The 22150-nt window shown below is 43.4% G+C and overlaps 1 protein-coding gene across 4 annotated transcripts in view; it reads right to left on the bottom strand.

The window, feature by feature from the left end:
* Positions 1-22150, bottom strand: part of LOC146821801 (uncharacterized) — a 149555-nt gene that overhangs the window by 87584 nt on the left and 39821 nt on the right. For all 4 annotated transcript variants that reach the window (XM_085612848.1, XM_085612847.1, XM_085612849.1 and 1 more), the window contains one exon: positions 21054-21128. In XM_085612848.1, coding sequence (XP_085468974.1) covers positions 21054-21126 — 73 coding nt within the window. In that variant the 5' untranslated portion in view covers positions 21127-21128. The remainder of the gene's footprint in view (positions 1-21053; positions 21129-22150) is intronic.

Here is a 22150-nt window from a genome sequence, read left to right as displayed (position 1 = left end):
TATGATTTGACTTCGCTCCATTGTCAATTCCTCCTTACTTGATAAGAACCCGTGGCGAAGTGGTGATCCCTGCACCAGCAGGTTATTAATCTGCTCCACAGTGAGTTCAAATGAACCCTTTTGTGGATAAGGTCATGCAGGTTCCTAGACCAAGTTCCAATAGTCATTACTCCATTACTTTGCCTAGGGAGTCTGGGTGCAGAGGTGACTTGGCTGTCCTTGGTACTGAACGGGATCTGCAGGAGCTGTCAAACTTGCAGCATTTGACAAAACCACACTAAGACCCAGATTCAATAGCTGGATTTCTTCGAACTTGCTCAGCAGCTCTGGGTGTAGAGTTAGCTGTCAGCTGTCAATCACCAAGGCAGGTCGCGCCAATAATGCTTTACCACACGCTCGACGACTCCAACTTCAGGATGCAGGAACACAGTAGCGGGGCATTCCCAATGTCAGTCGCTGTGAGTTGCTCTAGGGCTAGAGATGTCACTCAAGGGGTCGATCACCCGACTGGCTATCACCAAGCCTTGGCTGCGGCAAATGTAGTCCAAGGTTACTTTGCAGCTGGAGGTCAACAGGAGCGGAGTAGCGGCTTGAAACTTGGTGACAGTTTAGCTACCACTTCGGGACTGCAGGACACCCCTTCTCTTTAGGTTCACTCTTGACAGGCCCTGCGGGTCGCAATTCTTGTCACCACAGCACGCCGATTTTCCTGCACCTTGCAGGGGACTGGTCCACCAATCCAAGGGCGTATGCTTTGGTTTCTGGCATCCACTGGAGTCCCTCTTGCTGGGAGCAATGAGCTTCTGCCACGGACACATCCACATCAAACACTCGGTTCCAGTATATGGTCTCTTCATGGCACTTAAGTGTCCTCTCCTTGTGCTGCTGCCTCTTCTCTGATTCAAAGTCAGAACTGAGGTTCTGGTGTCAGGAGTGCCCCTTAAATTCTTGTTCATGGGGTGTTACGAGTGTGATGGACAGTGGCCAATGGACTAGTTATCCCTGTGGCTAACCCACCCCTAGGGTGACAACCTTCTGTGCGTGTACGTCACCTTTCTACCCAGAATACTCTATTTCAGGGTCTTCCAACATGGCAGAACCTTTCCTTGGCTGTACAGGCCTTCTAGCCCACCCTAAAGGTGTGGCCAGCCTTTTGGAGATGTACGCCTTTTGGAGGTGTAGGTCTCCTGGATAACTAATTTTCCCATCTGTCGGGCTGGACAAGGCGGGAATGGCTTTGCCCTCGAGTGAATGGAAAGTAAATCTGCACATCAAGAGCGGTGAAGCCTTTGAGGCTCCCTGTCTTGATTTTATAAACACTAGCCATCCTGGGAAAGAGGAGGTGTGACCTCCTTCCTGCCCAGGCCTTTGTCCCCGTCCTGGGGAAGTGCTTGCATATCCCACCAGGAGGACAGACTCTTGTGCTGGTGGCAAACGGATCGGGAAGCCCGCTAAGTCACTGGAGTACTAAACCTTAGGTAGGCCGTGCATGCCAGCTAAACCTCGACATAAGAGTCCTGTTGAGGTGAAAAAGCACGGTGTTTGACACGAAACATGACACAATCTGGTCGTTCCATAATGGAGCTGCCTATCTCGAGTTTTCACTTATAGTAAAATCTTACTTTACAGCGTTACTGTAGGGATGTATATGTATGTACACATATTGCTCACCTTTAATCTAATGCACTCTACCTCCTGGGCTTAGGAGGAGAACCTTAAGATATACTTACTTACATTAAGGCAGTGGTGTGGCTCTGCAGCACATGGTGTGTGCAATGTCACTCTCAAGCCGACAGGCTGCTCGGGCAGGGCTGCAATGGCAGACCTGCAGACATACTTTTACTTGGGTCACAAAGGGTGGCACTATATTGTGCTGCAGCCCTGGTGTGGGAACCACAGGTACCATATACCTTGCCAATTGAGTGTAGCAAGTTACTTTTTTGGGAAAGAACCCTGGCACTGGGGCCTGGTTAGCAGGTCTCAGTACACTATTAGAGTCAAAAGCCAGCATCTAGCAGTTCTAATTGGGGTAAAATGCAGGGGGCATCTGCAAAGAAGCCCAGTGTCAACCACATGTTCATCCAGAAGGACCTCTTGCGTGGCTTAGCTGTGGTTCCAGAACAAAAAGAAAGAGAATGGATACACCAATAGTTCTAATACTTATAAAAATATGTTATCTAAATTCTTTATTTTAAAAAGTGTGTACAGAGGTAAAACAAGCATTGAAAATGCGATAGGTCTCGCATTTATTTGAGTTAGAGTTTTTGGCGCTGTAAATGGGAATGTGTTTTACCTATGTGTTATGGAGTTGTATGTATGTGGTGTGTAGTGGAATTATGCGTGTTGTATTGGGATAGTTAGTTGTGGAGCAGTATGAACCATAAGTAAGGAGAGTGAGGAGAAGAGCAGCAGGAGGTACAAGCAAGAAGAGCAAGGAGATAAGTAGTGAGAGGCACAAGGAAGGAGAATGGGGAGGAGAACAGCGTGAGGCAATAGGTTGGAGAGGGAGGGGAGAAGACCAGCATGAGGCACAATGACGGCGAGTGAGGAGAAGAGCACCAGGAGGTACAAGGATGCAGAATGATAAGAGCAGCAGGAGGAACAAGGATGGAAAGTGAGGAGAAGAGCAGCGTGAGGCACAAGGATAAAGAGCGAGGAGAAGAGCACCATGAGGTTTGAGGATGGACATGGAGGAGGAAAAGAGTAGCATGAGGCAAAAGGAAGGAGAGTGATGAGAAGATGAGCCGGAGGTACAAAGAAGGAGAGTGTGGTGAAGTATAGACATTCCAGTGATGTAATGCTGGAATATAGTTAACATGAGATCACCACAATATCTCCCTTCTATACACTAAAATAATGCAAACAATTAATAGAGCAAAACATAACGTAAATACAGCAGTCAATTAAATACAAACAATGTAAGTGTGGAAAAATAAAAGAATTTCAATCACGAAATCTCAACAGTTTAACAATGTTCATCTATTATTCTTTCGTTCGGATAAAGGATGAACAGAACGTTTGGACTCTGAGACATCTGCGTCAGAAGAAGAAGAAGAAGAAGAAGGAGAAGATGATGAAAAAGGAACGGCACGAGCACGTAGAAACTAATTAGATGGAGCGAAAGATCATGAGGAGGAACATCATGAGAATGCACCTTCACAACTCTTCCCTTGTTCTACCATTCGTTCCTGATGGTTCTCACTGCATTCCTGGTCACAACCTCAATTCTGACAAGTGGTTTAAATTTTGACATCCCCTTAAGGACATGACTGGGATCTTTCACCCGAATCCAATCTCCTATATACAAGTCTCTCTCTTTGGACTTCACTCTGTGCAAAGTGTCATAGTGATTCTTCATTTTAGCCTGAAACGTTTCCACATTAGGTCTCACAACTTTGTCCACATTTAACATATGTACATTTTTGTTCTGACACTCCTTGAAGCAGGAGGGCGTCCTCGTAGAATTTCAAATGGTGAGAGACCAGAAACAGCATTGAGACATGACCTATGCGACCACAGCATTTCTTCAAAAGCTTTGGACACATCTACCTTGTTTTGAATTGCCCACTGTATACACTCTGCCAGTGTTCGGTTAATTTTTTCTACCAGGCCGTTTGCCAGAGGGTGATATAATGCGACACATTTATGTTTAATTGCATTAGTCGAGAACACTTTTAATTTCTTTAGAAATAAATTGAACACCATTGTCAAATACAATTTCTTTTGGAAAACCTTCTCTCAAAAATACATTTTTTTTAAAAACTTTATAACACTAAAAGTGTTTTCCTCGTCAACAAATTTTACTTCCCACCATTTACTATAGTAGTCAACGACTACAATAGCGAATTTGAACTTTCGAGGAAGAACACTAAAAGGACCAATTAAATCTATGGCAAGTTTGGACCACACAAAATCGTGTAATTTTACAGGTTGAAGGGGAACAGCTTCAGTTTTGAGACCTTTATCACGACTGGCACAAATAACACATGCTCGAACACTTGCAATGATGGCAGAATCCATCCCAGGCCACCAATAACTGTCTCTGATTTTTCTTTTGGTTATGGTTTGTCCTAGATGTCCTTCATGACCATACACAATGATCCTATCTCTCAAAGAGACAGGTGGAATAAATGTGTCTCCCCTTACCAACATTCCATTTTCTTCTATTGACAATTCATCTGAAATTTTATGGTAAGGTTGTAAGTTCTGGGGTAACACTTTTTCTTTTGGCCACCCATTCATTACATACTCTCTTACTCTACTCAACATCCTTTGTAGATTCCGACATCCACTCTTGTTCTGTAAACGTAGTGTCATGGCAAACATCAATACAGGCGATTAAGCATTCTTTGTCATTTTCATCATTATTTTCTGGATACTCAATAAAGCTTAAAGGTGAACGAGAGAAGTAATCTGCCGTTACATTCTTACCGCCTAGGATGTATTTAACTACAAAATTGTATGGTAGAAGTTTTGAACTTAGCCTTGCTATTCTTGGTGTGTGGCCTTTAAAGTACATCCACTCAAGATGCTGACTAACGGTTTGTGGTCAGTCTTTAGAACAAATTTCCTTCCCCAAACAAAACATTTAAATCTTTCGACTGCCCAACAGCATGCCAAAAGTTCTTTTTCTATAACAGAGAAAACGTTTTCATTAGACCTCAAAGACCTAGAAGCAAAACCAATGGTCACTTCAATTTGCCCTTTCATCTGTGTAATAGTGGCACCCAACCAGTCATTACTTGCATCTACTGTGATGATACATTGTTGTGTAGGATCAAAAGGTGCAAGAACACCTGCTGAAATAATTTCTTTTTTTAGATTCTCAAATTCTTCTTGACAATTTTTCTTCCATGTAAAACTTTTCTCTCTTTTCAATAATTCTCTTAACCCAACAGTTTTAGCAGAGAAGTTTTGAATGAATTTTGAATAAAATTCGCAAATCCCTAAAAATGAAGACACATTCTCCTTGCTCTTGGGTGTCGGAGATTTGACTATGCATCGACTAAACCAGGTCTAGGTTCAACTCGCTTCTCAGAGATTACGTGGCCTAAATACTCAATAGTATTTTTTGCAAATTCACACTTACCACGATTTGCAACAACCCCAAATTTTTTTAACCTCTCCAAGACTGCACACATGTTTATCATTAATGGACAGATTTTCCCCTGCTATTAAGATATCATCCTGGAACGTTACCACACCTTCAATTCCTTCTAATACATTCTCTAACACACGCTGAAAAACTGCTGCTGCCGACGCAAGACCGAAAGGCATCCTTTTGAATTGATAGGTGCCCAAAGGGGAAACAAAAGCAGTTAAATGTCGTGACGATTCCTCAAGTACAACCTGATGATAGGCAGATGCTAAGTCAATCTTTGAAAAAAACTTAGCAACCGAGAATGTACTTATGATGTCATCTATTCTAGGTAGAGGGTGGGAATCAATCCAGATAACTTTATTAAGACTTAAGTCCACACACACTCTCAGTTGGCCGTTCTTCTTCCTGGCGATAACGAATGGACTTAACCATAAAGATGACCTGATGGGTTCTATCACACCCTCATCACACATTCTAAGGATATTTGCTAAGTCTTCACGCACACTGAAAGGCACATTCCTCAACTTATGTTTCACAGGTGTAACATCGTCTCTTACTTTAATGTTGTGCTTGAAACCTCTAATTTTACCTAGTTTGTCATGAAATACCGTAGGAAAATTCTCAATCCATTTAGTACTGCTTTCAACCTTTTCAAATGAGTCTTTGTTTTCCTCACACTCAGTTACTAAAGAGACTTGAACGTCTGTGCCAGGTCTGAGGGTCATCCCCAAAAAACCTTGGTGATACCATCCAAGTATGTTTAGCCCTTTCTTGGCAACATACACTTTTCCAAAAATGGTGCGATTTTTAAACTTGAGTTGGCATTCAAAATATCCAGACAAGTCTATTTTCCTACCATCATATGTTACTGGATACCTGTCTGGAGGAAATAACTAGTCTTCCCCAGACTTCAGCAAACAATTCATCGGTCACCATTGTCATTCTTGCCCCAGAATCAATAAGGAGTCTTACATTTTTCCCATCTACTTCAATTTCTGCGTAAGGATCTACACAGTCAGATTCATCATCTTGTACAACTACAATCATATCTCTCATTCCCCTTACACAACTTTCTTCTTCATCTGAACTGTTACATAGGTCCCCTTCTGGAACCAAATTGATCTTGTCTTTGGGTGACTGGCAAACGTTTGCAAAATGCCCAATCTTGTTACACAATTTACATTTCACATTTTTTGCAGGGCAAGGACGACCATTGGGTCCATGATTGGAATACCCGCACCTAAAACAAATATTTTTCTGTGAGAAAAACCCACCTTTATGTGCTTTCTTTTTGGGATATTTTTTTCATTAACAACAGACACACAACTAGTGTCTTTACGAGTAAGTTATTTTAGTGCTTTACGTGACACTTCAATTCCTGTTACTATGTCAATTGTTTCTACTAAATTTGGATTTCTCATGGTGAGTTTTTCTTGTTCTCTCCTATCCCAGCAACGTACTACTTTCTGATCACGTATAAGTTGATCTGTAAAGTTTTCAAATTCACATTCTGCTGCTAACATACGTAACACAGCAACATAAGTGTCTATAGACTCATCCTTTAAGTGTTCTCTAGTAAAGAACTTGTGTCTATTAACAATCAAACTCGGTTGTACATCAAACTGGTACTCTAATTTTTTAACAGCTAATTCAAATTCATCTAAATCTTCTTGATCATGAGGAATGGGATAGGGTGGCAGATGTTCATAAATAGATTGACCTTCGAAGCCTAAATTGTGTTCTAATAAAAACCTTTTACGTTCTGGTCAATACCTGTTTCCACCGATGGCTCCTAAATACTTCGTAAAAGCTCTGTACCAATTTCTCCAAGGTACAGGAGGATCTCCAGGAGTTTGAAGAAATGGAGGGGGGGGGGGAATTAACATTCTGCATGCTGGCCATGACACTTCCTATGTTAACATATATAAATAATTAATTACCAAAACTCGATGAATCCAACAAGAGTGTGAATGTGTCAAAAGTAGAAATTAGTTAATTTGAAAGAAAACAAATATATATATATGTGAATACTTGCTAATATATATATATATGTTTAGTTGCAATTGAATTGTTACTTCTTTTAACGTGTGCATCTCACGGATATGCATTGAAAAATTGTAGCTTTTCCCTATGAATCAATTTTCACTGCGTGTGCACATCACGGATGTGCAAAGGAGGTTTGTAAACCAGTGTCCTGTTACTTGGGTCTGCGTGTGCACATCACGGATGTGCTTTGAAAATGAATTTTCCTTGAATCATTTATTTTGAGTTCAGACTGTACATGTTTATTTCTTAACTTCTGTAAACACTTGTGTAGGTATTTTGACAAAATGAAAGTCAACTTTCTGATCTTGCCTTTAGTATAATAGTCAGCGTTCTAGTTGTTCAAAATATTCTTTTGGAAAGACACCACTTCCTGTAGTCCTTCTTCAAATAGAATATCACTTTTCCTGTTTTTTACCATGAGGAGTGAAGACAGCGTAATTGACAGGAAAACAGTTGGAACTCACTAGAAGTAAGTTACTGCTTCGCGCTTACTTAAATGAATGATCTCCCTTGTGTTTGAAGTTTTTACTTCGCGCTCCACTAGATACAAGCGCAGCAGACTTAGTTTGGTTTTATTTCATTAAGATAACGTTGTGTGTGGCGCTAGGCTTCACGCGCACACACACAGCGGGCTTTTCCATTCAATGTTAACCTCGCGCTTGTGTCTTGATGTGTAATGAGGGTTTTGTTTATTTTAGAACTTCTGTTCACAGACAATTACAGCCTTGCGCTTTCCTTAGCGCGCACAGTAGGATGTGTTTAAAAGACAATTACAGCCTCGCGCTTTCCTTCGCGCGCACAGTAGGATGTGTTTAGTTTTGAAATGTCAGCTGCTTAGTTTGAATCTAAATATCGGCCTCGAGCTAAATCAATTTCACAAGCTCACCGCAGACTGTTTCCTTTATGCAGAACTTCCTTTAAATGCAGATTACAATCTCACGTTTTAATTAACTTTTTCGGCGCACAGCTGTATAACTGTTTAACTTTCATACAATCTGATACTCGCACGCAGAATATGTCTCCTTTAACACAGAGTTTAGTTTAAATGTTAATTGGTTCCTTTGCGCTCGATCACAGATAAAAGTTGTTAACTCAGAACTATCGCGCTTATCTTTAATCGTGTTAATCCAATTATGTCAGTTAAAGGAGACTAAGTTTGCGAACAAAATGCAACGTTAAAATGCCATATACACTTTGCTGACTTGTCCATTGAATCAATTAAGCAAGACTGTGATTTTGTAGTTTTTAGAGAACACAGCTCGTGTCTTTTGAACGCAGCACAGCGTGATGCAGCGCGATGACTAATTATCTTTAAATGAATAGTACAGCCATCCTTAAAATATTTCAATTTCTGATACTATCAGTCCAGCGCTAAATCCTAGCATTCAAATGAAGGTATACAGTCCTGTTTCTTCTTTCTGGTTGCAAAGTTTTCCTCATGAGAATGTATTCTTCTCACTTCTTGAATTGAAGACAGCGTGTCTTGATGCGTGGATCATTTGCTGTGGCTAAATCGTCGCCAAATTGTGGTGAAGTATAATGTAATAAAGGTCAGCAGACAGGAATACTTCACGTAGTGTATTTATTAGCCACAGCTCCAGCAGTTCCCAAGTAACTGACTTACAAGGAACCTCTCAACTAAGAAATCACATAGGACATTCTACATTCCAGTGATGTAATGCTGGAATATAGTTAACATGAGATCACTTCAGAGAGTGAGGCAAAGAACCACGTGAAGCACAAGCAAGGAGAGTGAGGAGAAGAACAGCAGGTGGTACAAGGAAGGAGAGTGAGGAGAAGAGCAGCAGGAGGCACAAGGAAGGATAGTGAGGACGACAGTAGCGTATGGCACAAGGAAGGAGAGTGAGGAGGAGAGTAGCGTGAGGCACAAGGAAGGAGATTGAGGCAGAGAACAGCAGCGTGAGGTGGGGTGGTGTTAATTGTTCCAGATAAGAACGAGAATGGCTTAATAATAATGCAGACGAGTGAGTAGGGAAGAAGGCATTGGCACACAAGAAAGAAACTCAGCTGGTGCTAAAAACGAGATGCTAAATGTGGGTAGGGATTATGAAACAGTAAGCAGAAGTTAGAAGAGGAGGAGGGGGCAAGTAAGCAAAACTAAAACCGGAGTAGAGCAGCTAGTGCAACGGAAGAGGAACTGCAAACATACATTGGTGGCACTGAGGCACACAGTTCTATTGTTATTGTAGTAATGTCTGTAATTGACTAAACAGGGAAAATATACTTAGACTGGGGCAGAACACACAGAAAGGCACCTAAATAAAAGTACTTCCTATCGGCGAATAAGATAACAAAAAATTTGCTAAGTTATTTTACAAACCCACATTCGTTTTAAAGAATAAGGGTGTGTGAGTACGTCAACTGAATCCTGTGGCAGGGGTCTGGACAGTGGGGTGGTTAATAAAGCAAAAAAAATGAACATTTTAAGGCACAGAAAACATTTTAAAGTCAGAAACACAAACAGAAAGTCCCACAAGTGGAAGAACAAATAAACCGAAATTATGTGTAAATTTCCATACATTATGATGGGCTGGAAACCGTTCGTTTCATTTTGGGCATTGCAGTGGCGCCAAGGATAATGGTGCAGGCTGCCACCTCCCAGGTGATATCTGGTCTATAAACTCAAGCTTCCCTATTACCCCTACCACCTCTCACAGCTGTGCGAGGGGCTTGTGGGGGTGGAGCAGTAAATATTGTGCTAATACCTTTAATTGTGGATGCTTAGTTGTGAAAGCTTTAGCAGGGCTGGACATTTTTCTCTACATTAAATGCAACCTAGGCCAATTAAAAACCACCTAATTCCTGGGAAATGGCTGAGTGCGGTGGACCAGGGAATGCATTACCAAGGCCTGGACGTCTATTATTAATAGAGCTAGCGTGGAGAAGTATGCAGGCCGGACTCATTAACCTTACCATTTGGTAGAGTGGAACGGCTTTTCTGGCCTCCATCAATGGACTCTCCTCATTACATTTTGCGACCTAAGGCTCTTTTGATGACGTAGGGCAAGGAAGGGGTGGGTATAAATTCATACATACATTCCAGCAAAATGTCATAACAATGGATTGGAAAACACAATGGAGCCTACTTTCTAAACATGGGGGGACGGTAGGGATGGGCGGAAGCTTTAAAATAATATGGAATTTCGGTAACTGATTTGGAAAACGCATTATTAATGCCGTCCATTTTTTAAAAGTCTTGCGGCATATATAAACATAATTTTACAACCGGAGGCAAGCTCGAGCAAGGGCAAACTGTATTTCTAGTGCACAAGAGCTAATGAAGTTCTGCCCGAGGGTACAGTAAAACGAAAAACAAATGTGTGCAGTTCTGGCTGATTAGCAAGTGATGTCGGGGAGGGGAGTGGGGGGGCAACAGTGTGAAAATAACAGACTATAAAAATGGAAAAAAGTGGAACTTGCTTATTTGGTTTGTAAGTAAAAATACAACTGGTGTCCAGCAGCGTGACATTTATCAAACCATCTGTTCCCGTGCAAGGCAAGCGGCCTCTATCTCTTCATCTCCCCGGAACAGCGCCAAAGGATATGCAGAGTCTAGATAACAAGCCCTCTGTTGAAAAGGAAGATGCTAAGCGAACCTGCCCCTCGATGTCATTCACAGCAACAGCCTGTGTGTTGGTGAAATTAACCATTTCGCTCGTGGATGCCATTTAACCACATCTTTTTTCAACTCATCACAACCTTGAGTGGGGTCATTGAGGCTTGTTGATCCTACGCTACCCTCTGGCAACTTGGAAAGAGGCGGGATGCATTTTGCATTGGCATCCTTACTAATTGCAAAACAGCTTCAGGCAGCAAAGGGCTAAAACCCAAAGCGCCCAGGCTGCAGTCAGTTACTGAGGCTGTCCATGTCATCTCAGGAGAGTGGCTTTACGCAGCCCGGGCTGATAAGAGACAAGCCCTGAAAAGCCTGCAACTTCTGGCACATGCGCAGTGGCAGGGTCTGGTTAATTCGTGCTTGGGTAAGACGATAATAAATAATCCAAATTTCTTGCTTCCGATCACAGAGGCAGATAACAATTTATAGTTAAGAAGAAAGGGGCATATGCATCAACATTAGCATTTGCGATTCCTTATTAGCGAAAAATAAGGAATCGCTAATAAGGAATAGCAAAAGGCTATGCATGTAGGAATCGCTATTCAAATAGCGATTCCTTAACTTTCCTTAATTGCTACTAGCAAATAGCGAGTAGCAATTAAGGAATGCCGTCCCAATCATTCCTATGGGCCTCCAGGCCCATAGGAATGAATCGGAGATTGCATGAGCAAATAGCGAGTACCAGTAGGTTCTCGCTAATTGCTCATGCAATTTCAAGGGTGCAAGGGTGTCAAAATGACACCCTATAGCACCCCTGAAAATGATATGTGCACATATGTTGCACACACACATGCTCTAAGGGCATGTGTGTGCGCAACATGAAACTTTGAAAAATGCACAAAAGTGCATTTTTCAAAGTTTTTGCAAATTACCATGCAGTTCATCTTCATGGTAATTTGCTCCCCCTATTAGCGGAATCGCTAATTTTTTAACTTTGATGCATTGCATTTAAGGAATCTCACTTTGGGATTCCTTAAATGCAATCGCTATTTAAGGAATCGGTATTTAAGGAATCCCTATTTAAGGAATCGGTATTTAAGGAATCCCTATTTAAAGAATCGCTATTTAAGGATTCCTTAAATAGCGATTTCTGCTTTTGGGTTGATGCATTGGGATTGGGTATTTTTAACTAAATACCGGGAGCTATTAGCGAATCGGTATTTTACCGACTGGATTTTGGGTTGATGCATGAGGCTGAAAGTGATTATAAAGTATGTCGCAAAGCGGTTTTTACATCAGAAGAAGCGGGCAAGTGCCTTACTTTTATAAACATTGCGCCCACTTCATGGATTAAATAAACATTAAACCAAGTGGCTGGAAAGCATTGAAGGAGGATGTATCTGAAGAAAATAAAGACACACGGAGAAAATGAAACCAGCAGCGCACCTATTTTAGCAGCTGGGGAGTAGTGTGGTGCTACGCGGAGCAAAAGAATCCAGCAGCACACCTATTTTAGCAGCTGGGGAGTAGTGTGGTGCTACGCGGAGTAAATGAAACCAGCAGCGCACCTATTTTAGCAGCTGGGGAGCAGTGTGGTGCTATTGGTGCACCAAATTACAGAGAACGAATAGTTTACCTGTCGGTGTAGTTTTGCAGCTTGAAGATCTTTCTGGATTCACTATGCTGTGCATTATTCCGCGATCTGGTGGTTGGGTCCGGATTCGTAGTCTTTCTTTTCGACGTCCCACCATTTGGTGTACCTCTCATGACGTCGGCGTGCTTCCTGCGGAAGTCCCACCTTTGGGGCGCCGGGTTCTTTTTTCCCTTCCTCTCTCTCTTTTTTTTTTTTTTTTTTAACCCTAGGCGTTAAGTAATTTCCTTATATATATATCCTTTCAGTATTATCTTGTTATCTCAGTCTTTGTCCTTCCACTCTTTTTCTCCTGCCTCATCTTCCTGGTGGAGGTGGGTGGATTCGCTAGTGAATCCAGAAAGATCTTCAAGCTGCAAAACTACACCGACAGGTAAGAAACTATTCGTTTTGCAGCGTGAATCTTTCTGGATTCACTATGCTGTGCATAGATTTTGTAGCGGTTTGTTATCTCTGTGGCGGCTGGGTGGAAGATGAGCGTTGGTCGTTGAATATATGTTGGAGCACCTTCTGTCCTACTTGTGCTTCCTTGTTCATCTGTATATCCACGCAGTAGTGCTTGGTGAACGTGTGCACCGAAGCCCATGTTGCCGCCAGGCATATGTCTGGAATGGGTGTATTTGCCAGAAAGGCAATTGTTGCTCCCTTCTTCCTTGTGGAGTGGGCCCGTGGCCCCTCAAATAGTTCTTGCCAGCCTGTTTGTGGCAGAATTGTGTTGTTAGTGCAATCCATTGTGCGATGGTGCTTTTTGTCACTGGTCTACCCAGGAAACTCGTTGCGAAGGACACAAAAAACTGCTTGGTTTTCCTGTGTTCTTTGGTCCTCTCAATGTAGTGCATCACCGCCCTTCTAGTGTCTAGAGTGTGCAGTGCCCTCTCTGCGCTTGTTGCTGGGTTCTGAAAGAAACTTGGTATTTGAATTGTTTGATTTATATGGAATGCTGACACCACCTTTGGCATGAAGTGTGGGTCCGTTCTCATTACGACTCAGTCCTTGTGTATCTGGATGTAGGGCTCTTGCAGCGTTAGCGCTTGCAGCTCGCTTACTCTGCGCAGTGAGGTTATTGCCACCAGAAAGGCTGTCTTCATTGTTAGCATTTGAAGGGAGGCCTTGTGAATGGGCTAAAAGGGCACCTTCATAAGTTCCGCCAGGACTATGTTGAGGTTCCATGCCGGAGGCGGCATCCTCTTTGGTGGCGCTATTCTTTTTGCCCCTTCCAGGAATCTCTTTACTACCCGTGACGTAAAGAAGCTTCCTCCTGTCTCACCTCGTGTGTAAGCTACGATCGCCGCTAGGAGGACCCTCAGCGAGCATGAGCATAGTTTCGCCTTTAGAAGGTGTGTGAGGTATCTAAGCACCGTTGACTCCTTTGTCAATTTATTTTGCAGTTTATTTTTGCTGCACCACATTGTGAACCTTTTCCACTTTTCCCCATAACATTTTCGTGTTGTTGGTCTCCTTGCCTCCCGCAGCACTCGCATAGTGCTTGGAGGTAGTTTAAGGTGTGCGAACTCTATGTCTTCAGGAGCCAAGCTGCCAGTCCTAGGCTCTCTGGCTCTGGGTGTAGAACCTCTCCGTTCTGCATGGAGAGCAAGTCCTTTCTTTTTGTGAATTTGTGTGGAGGTCTCTGTGCCATCTCCACTATTTGTGAGTACCATGTCTGTCTTGCCCACTGTGGTGCCACCAGGATCATTGTCATGTTGCTGGTCTTGCACTTGTTGAGTACCCTGTGTATCAGTGGTATTGGTGGAAAAGCGTATGCAAATGTCCTTGACCAACTTATCCATAGGGCATTCCCCTGGGATTGTTTTTCTGGTTGTCTGGATGCGAAGTTTCGGCATTTTGCATTCAGGTGTGTTGCAAACAGGTCTATTGTTTCCTGTCCATTGAGCTCCCACTCGTGGGATGCCGAGGTCTGCCTGCTGAGCCAATCGGCTTCCACATTGTCCTTCCCTGGTAGGTGTATCGCCAGCAGGTCTATTTTGAGTGAGATGGCCCATCTCCAAATCTCTTGTGCCAGAGTGGAAAGGGGGAACGATTGGGTTCCTCCCTGCTTGTTGATGTAGAACATTGTGGTAGTATTATCCGTCTGTATCAACACTTTTTGGTTGTATAGCTGCCTCTGGAAGGCCTTCAGGGCTAGCAGTACGGTCTTCAATTCCAGGTAGTTGATGTGGCTGACCGCATCTGCTGGAGTCCACAGACCCCTCACTCTGAGCTTGTTCATGTGCGCACCCCATCCAATCTGGGATGCGTCTGTGGTAATGGTCACAGTTGGGCTCGGTGGTGTCAAGGGCTTTCCTATAGTTATGTTCTCCCTGTTCCACCATGCTATTTCCTCTTGCACTGCGTGCGTAACAGCCACTAGATCCTCCCAACTTCCGTTTGCTTGTGACCATTGTTGTTGCAGCCATTCCTGGAATGGTCTCATGTGAAGCCGTACATTGGGGACTAGGTGGATGCATGACGCCATCATCCCCATGATCTTGCTCGCTGTTCTCACTGTCAGAGCTTGCCCCTTCTGGTAGAGGCGCGTCTCCTTCAGTAGGGCTATTGTTCTCTTCTCGCTGGGCATCACCGATCAGTCTCTGGTGTTGATCTGTGCCCCCAGGAATATCTTCACCTGCTCTGGGTTCATTGATGATTTCCCCCAGTGTATTGAGAACCCCAGGTTCATTAGTGTCCTTGTGACCCGCTGTGCGTGTTCCTCGCATTTTTCGCGCAAACTTGCTTTTATTAGCCAGTCGAGGTAAGGGTACACATGAATCCCTTCCCTTCGCAGGTACGCTGCATTTTGTGAAAACCCTTGGTGCGGACTTCAGCCCGAATGCCAGGGTTGTGAATTGGTAGTGATCCTTGTTGATTGTGAACCTTAACAGTTTTTTGTGCTGCCTGTTCATTGGGATGTGCAGGTAGGCGTCCTTGAGATCCACTGTGGACATGAAGTCCCCGTCTCCCATCTGCGGGAGTAGTTCTTGTAGGGACGTCATTTTGAATTTTTGCGTCCTTACGTACTTGTTTAGGAACCGTAGATCCAGGATGGGTCTTAGTGTTTCGTCCACCTTTGGTACCAGGAAGTAGTTTGAGTACACTCCTTTGTTCCTCTCCTTGAAAGGTACTGGTTCTACGGCCTCCTTTTGGAGCAGCTGTAGTGCCTCCTCTGCGAGTTGTGCTAGCTCCTGTCTCGAGTGCTCGTGGCCATTTGGTTTGTGTACCCCCTCCATTTTGTTCCTTTTGTGCTCCACCCTCGGAGGTATATTGTGGGTGAGCCATCTTCTTCGTGCAAAGTCACTTTGAGGTGGGTTGGTCTCCCCCTCTTCTTTGTCCTCGTCCGTTCCCCCTACCGCGAAAGGACTGGCCTCTAGGCTGGTACTGTCAGTTTTGTTTCTGCTGCCCCTGTTGGCCGTGGCTCTCGCCTTGCTGGCCTTGCTGGAAACTTTGGTGAGACGTTCCCGGCTGGTTACCTCCCCTTCCGAAAGGTCTCCGAGTCGGGGTACCTCTTCGCATCCCCCTGAATTGCAGGGCCCCCATGGACCTTGCCGTCTCATTCTCTTTCTTGAGTTGGGTGAGCTTCTCATCCACCGGCGCCCCGAACAGTGTCTCTCCGTTGAAAGGGGTATTCAGTATATTATTCTGGACCTCTTGTTTGAATCCTGAAATTCTGAGCCAGGCCTGCCTCCTTTCAGTGATTCCTATCGCCATCAGTCTGCTTGAAGTGTCTGCCCCGTCTAATGCCGTCTTAAGGCATGAGTTAGCTATATTCTTCCCCTCTTCCACTAGATGGGAAGCCCTCTGTTGGTATTGTTCGGGAAGATGTTTGATTAGGTCCCCCATCTCGTCCCAATGTTGGTACTGGTGCCTGTTCAGTAGCGCATTTGAGTTCGCCATGCGCCAGTGCATTGCGGCGTTCCTCTCTATTTTCCTTCCAGTGAGGTCCATCCTTCTGCTCTCCTTGTCAGGGGGTGGCCCCGAGGTCGCTGGGACATTGGCCCTTTTTCTGGCCGTGGATGCAATAATGGAGTCAGCAGTGACAGATCCCTTGATATATAGCGGGTCCTGTGAGGAGTGTTTGTATTTCTTTTCTGTTCTGGGCATGATGGATCGGCCTGTTGCTGGGTCCTTGAACGCCTCTTTCTCATGGTGCATCACACTTTGGAGCATGGGGAGGAACTGGCTCCTAGTTTGGATGGGTAGCAGTGTTTCGAGTAGAAAATCTGCCTTCGGTTTCTCTTCCTCTAGTTTCACGCCAAAAGCTGCAGCTGCGCTTTTGACGACCATGTTGTACGCCCCAATATCGACGCGGCCTTGACTTTCGAAGTCAAACGCCCCACCTCGTGGGTCTGTTTCGACGAACCTTGTTTTTCGGCGGCCTTCGGCACCTGGGAGTCCTTCTCGAAGGATCCGCTGGGCCTTTCGTCCTTGGATCCACTCGCGGTCGTCAAAATTTTCGGCGCCGGTGTTCCTTTCGAGGACTTTGACTCTGGTTTTTTCGAGTCAGTGTCTGGTTTTCGGGGCCCTTTCGGGGTTTTTGTGCTCGACGTCTCTCCTACCTTGTCAGACGTTTTCTTATCGGTCTCTGCGACCGTGAAGTCATCAGGTCCCTCGGCGATGTTGTCTTCATCGTCGGTGGAGAGGGCCAGGTCATACAGAGACGGGGCCTTACCCTTGCCTTCCATGTTGAAGTTGGCTCTTCTCTGCCTCTCTCTCACCCGGAGGGTCTTCGGCGTGAAGGCGGAGCAGGCGTTGCAGTCCCTGCTTTCGTGGTCGATAGGCAGGCAAAGGTTGCAGACCTGATGTTGGTCCTTCTGCGCGTATTTGTGGTGGCAGTTACGGCAGGATTTAAACTGTGTTTTGTCCATTCCTGCGCTCAGAGACCCTGAGTGCGCATTCTCTGTTGGATGTCGAAGATTTCGATGTTCTCTTCCTTCTTCGTCGTCCCGGCTCTATGTTCTTCCTCCCTGAGGTTTCGCTTAATTTTCTCATCGATGAAACTCGTGCTCTTATTCTTTCTTCGTTCAAACTCTGGAGCTTCTCGTTGACGATCCAGACCCAACAGCGGAAAAAAGAATCTGAAGATGGCGTCCCAAAGGTGGGACTTCCGCAGGAAGCACGCCGAAGACACGAGAGGTACACCAAATGGTGGGACGTCGACGCCCACCTGGGCTATAAAAAAAAAAAAAGAAAGACTACGAATCCGGACCCAACCACCAGATCGCGGAATAATGCACAGCATAGTGAATCCAGAAAGATTCACGCTGCAAAAGTCAATGCACCCTTTACCAGCTTAAACTGTTTGTGAGTTGCATGGAGAAGCTGCGGGGGACAGCACCGAAGCCGAACAGCGGTTTTGAGGACGGATGAAGAGGGCAAGTGTCTTACCTGGTGTCCAGCAGAGTGACATTTATCAAACCATCTGTTCCCCTGCAAGGCAAGCAGCCTCTATCTCTTCATCTCCCCGGAACAGCGCCAAAGAAAATGCAGTCTAGATAACAAGGCACTTGTTAAACAAAGTGATGTCCGCCATTACATGAAAGCACAGCATGGCGCTTGTTAAACAGGGCGCTTGGTAAACAAGGAAGCAGTGAGGGCGGGGAGGGGGTGAGTCCAGGACTGTGTTCGGTGGCCGGGATGTGCGCGCATGTTTAAAAGAATAAATTACGCTGTTTAAGCTTAAGGATACTGAAGTTAGGCCATGCTGCTTCCGGAATGAACGTAAGTTACACATGGCATGAAGAGCCAATAATGAGGCTGATAAACAAAATGCACAAATTAACAAATCGCAAGCCACGAGAAAGTAACAAGCAATGGGCGGAGTTTCAACACCCATATGGATTACTAGATGTCTCAGAGAGACAGCGCATGCGCGCTGCCTAGCGAGACCTAAAAATATTGACTTTGAAGAATTATCTGATGATCCTGGCAACTGCAAATGTTTGATAACATCAATGCAGAAGGTTAACTTTCAAATGTTTTGCAAGTTTAGACTATTTGTTGAGAAATAAGGGTCACACATTCTCAGCGGTCAGAGGTGGACACACGAGCTACATGAGCATAGAAGAATTTTCCTATTAGAGAGAGACTTGGCGTCCACAACGGAAAGTGGTTTATAATCTCGGACTCTGACCACATTTTTCACTGCAGTTGAAGCAAAAAGTAAGGATACCCTGTTATAGTTATGATGAGAGATCTCAAATCATTTCTAATTCAGTAAAGGGATAGCCAGCCCCGGCCTAGAACAGTTTATCATGGCCAACTTCCAGAACAACGATAGGGTATTTTGCCACAACACTCAGATATTATTGGCAAAGTAATGGCTATTCAATTTCCCATGCAGTGTAACACATTTCTTAATACTTATATAGTACATAATATTGGGCTTATAATACCTTGGGACATTGCTTACTAAACAATTTTACTCATACTACAAGGGGCCGGCCTGCTTAGCTCTAAAATGGGACATGTAACCTCTAACACCATATTTGCAGGCTTGTTTTCCAGTTGAGAATGACATGAACCCACACTACAAGAGAGTGAACAGTCCCTAGTGACTTATGGCTTTATAGTCTGAATCTTGTTAGCTACAAGAACACTATTCAGTACAATAAAAGCAAAATCCCAGAGTCACATTAATAATGCATGTTTGTACCGTGACTGCATTTCACACTCCCGTGTAGCACTGATGCACCAAGCCATGTCAGGTGGGGCAGAAAGGAAGTCAAAGAGAGGGCAGAAGCAGGCAGGTTTCGCCTTTATGAGTAAAGACTGCATCTGCCACTTTTTTTGGCCACAAAGGTTTGCCCATTTGTCTGCATGGTGGATTTGCGTATATTTGCGAATTCAACCTCAAAAATATTTTTTTGTTTTATACAATCTAGGCACATGCAGACTAGAAAACAGTTTTTGTGAATCTGATATTGAAAAATAAAACATAATATTCCTTTAAATTCATGGAGTTCATAACAACTACACTTGTCTTACTTTGTCTATATGTCAGGTCATGTGTATTACAATTTGATTATCTATCTGGCCACACCCCGCATCCCTATTCGAAGCAGAACATTCCTAAAGGCCAGACCATAAGCTTGGCCGCCCCACAAAAAAAGAAAAACAGTTCGAAATGCCTGCAAACCTTACTACAAGCATATAGTTTCATTGTGCCTTTTCAGCTGATGTAAAGTCATTGAGAGCAGAAACATCACTTTAGCATGTTCTGCAAATTACAACAAAAACATTAATCTGAAAAATATTAAATGTACCTACCCTAAGCTCAACTTATAAACTATTTAAAACATTAGATCATAGCATGTTATACCTTCAATATTTCATCTCAAGCCCTGATTCTAAAACATATTTTAGCATCCAAACATGAAAGATTTTGATCTATGTTAGGGTTAAGTTAGAATTTTTGTACAGTGTTATATTCACGAATGAGGTGACCACTATCATTGACAAATTGAAATATACCTCGGACAGCAACTCAACTCAGAACCTGTTGGTTGCAAATACATGGGTTTTAAGGGAACCATCAAAAAGCAAAACCATCTCTAGTTTTCAGCAATCTGGCAGGTGTGTATTACCCAACTGAAAAATACAGTCAGGGTGTTCAGTGACTGGAGAAGCTCATATTAATTTCAGTAAGTGTGATGAAGCAAATATCGGTAGAACAAAGAGTCCCAAGAAGATTTAATTAAAAATGTTTAGGCAGGGCCCACATCATGGATAGCCTATTAAACTATATCTAGTGTTCCATATGCAATGGATCTGTTGACTGGCCCACGGAGCATGGCACGGAGGAATACATGCCCAGTGGTTCCAAATTATGAAGGCCCCTGCAACCAGAGGTCAAAAGTTATAACAGGTTCTGATTCAGTGGTGCGGAGAGGATACTATTAGTGAAGCCCTGGATCACAGTGTTTCATTCTTGTTGGCTTCGATTCAGGAAAAGGAAATATCTAAAATTATTCTGCGGAACCAAAGATGGAAAGAGCCACATTTTACCCATATATAGTTTGTGGGGATATGAACCGATTAACATTAAAAATTACTTATAGATTCTGATTTCTGGAGACGGGTAATCAGACATCATCTAGGCCAGTAGGGCGGATTGCAGGGCAGACCTGCTGTGTCTCTCATCAAACTGATGCATGTTTAGCACAGATTTAATTTCAACTAAATATATCACAAAGTTGACCCCTTCTGATGGGTTTCATTGCAGGTACCAGTGTAGGGATTTCGTCTCTTCTGGCTTATAATGATGTATTTTATAAAACAATTGCGTTGGTTCTTATTACTGTTCACATCGATCTATGTTTATCTATATGTCACTTTCCTTATCCAATGTAAGATTTCATGATTAAAGCATAGCTAGTCAAAAATGCCATACACTCTGCCTCAAGCATTAATTAATTAGAGTGGTCAAAAAGGTAAAAATTATAAATGAAAAACTATAAACAGCCCGGTGAACAAAGCATGAATGCCAGACAATATCAAAGTGGCGTGAATACACCAAAGAAAATATTAGGACAGGTTGTGTTGGGCAATGGTGAGGGGGGGAGGCCAATTCTGTAGTTAATTCAATCCACACTCAAACCCCTAACAAAAATGTATTTCTGATCACTAAAAGGTAATAGATGTTACAATTGGCAAATACACTGTACAATAATCTTAGATTCACCAACCACTTGTGATATCTTCCTCTTCTTGCGATGCTGTGGATATTCGTTTGCATTTCTCAGCACATCTGCCTTCCATACCTACAAAAAAAATGGAATAAAAATAAAAAAGCAATAGACCAGTTTCTAATAATAAACTGTACAGTGGGGATAAATAATGGAATACTGCAGATCTTGTATTTGTCCAACTTTGGATATTGCACAGATTCATGTGCTTGAGTTATTCCATGTTGCCCTAATTGGCGCTACTCGCTACTCAGTAACAAAACTAATGGAATTTAAAACTCATTCTAGCATTGTGGGTATTGTAGCCTATCTACCTTGTTATGTGATCCGAAGACGTGGAAAGGCGCTTAAAGGTCCCCTCTCTACAAAGGCCTCCATAGCTCTTCCCTGGAGATTTTTAGATAACTTGGACTCCGGTGAGATGCATTTCTTTTATATCTTTTCTTCACAGGGTTTGTGAAATCCATTTCCACTGACAGAGATGAATATTTCAATTTTTCCTTGTTTTGGAGGGTTGTCCCCAGGAAACTGTCTAATGTTGCAAAATTGTCAATGCTTCAAGATAGCCCCAGATTTGCAGGAACATGTTAAGTAGATGAGGAACCTGTACAACACATGAAGTGAAGCATCCACCTTTTTATAGCAAATGAAAGCATCTGGAATCACTGCATGTTCAGGAGAATGATCAAACTCTTTACCTCGAGAAGCTAAACAACTCTTCTGAAAACACCTCTTCCCCTCCGGCCTTTGGTTTTCTGCTGAATATCTTGGAGTGCCTCTGCTATAGTGCATACATCCAAGCTGTCAACAACTTCACCAACAACTACCTCACTGACCATCCACCTCATCAAAAAAGAACATAAAACCTGCAGTAACTTAATCACCTATGGGGCTATTTTTAGCAGTCTCAGTATTGATGGTAAAAAGCTCATAATCTATGACAACAGACAGTCTCAGAAAGGGGTAATCATCAACTGTCACATTGCCACATCAATGGCTCCCTCATGGACAACTTCATCACCAATGACATCCTCATCAAAATAGTCACTATCAACAACTACTCAAGAATTTCCACATTAGCTATTAGGTCACAGCCT

Source organism: Triturus cristatus, chromosome 6 (assembly GCF_964204655.1).
Source record: "Triturus cristatus chromosome 6, aTriCri1.1, whole genome shotgun sequence".
In the NCBI taxonomy this organism is placed as follows: domain Eukaryota; kingdom Metazoa; phylum Chordata; class Amphibia; order Caudata; family Salamandridae; genus Triturus; species Triturus cristatus.
Note: the sequence above shows the minus strand (reverse complement) of the source record. Positions and strands in the feature narration are given on the sequence as shown.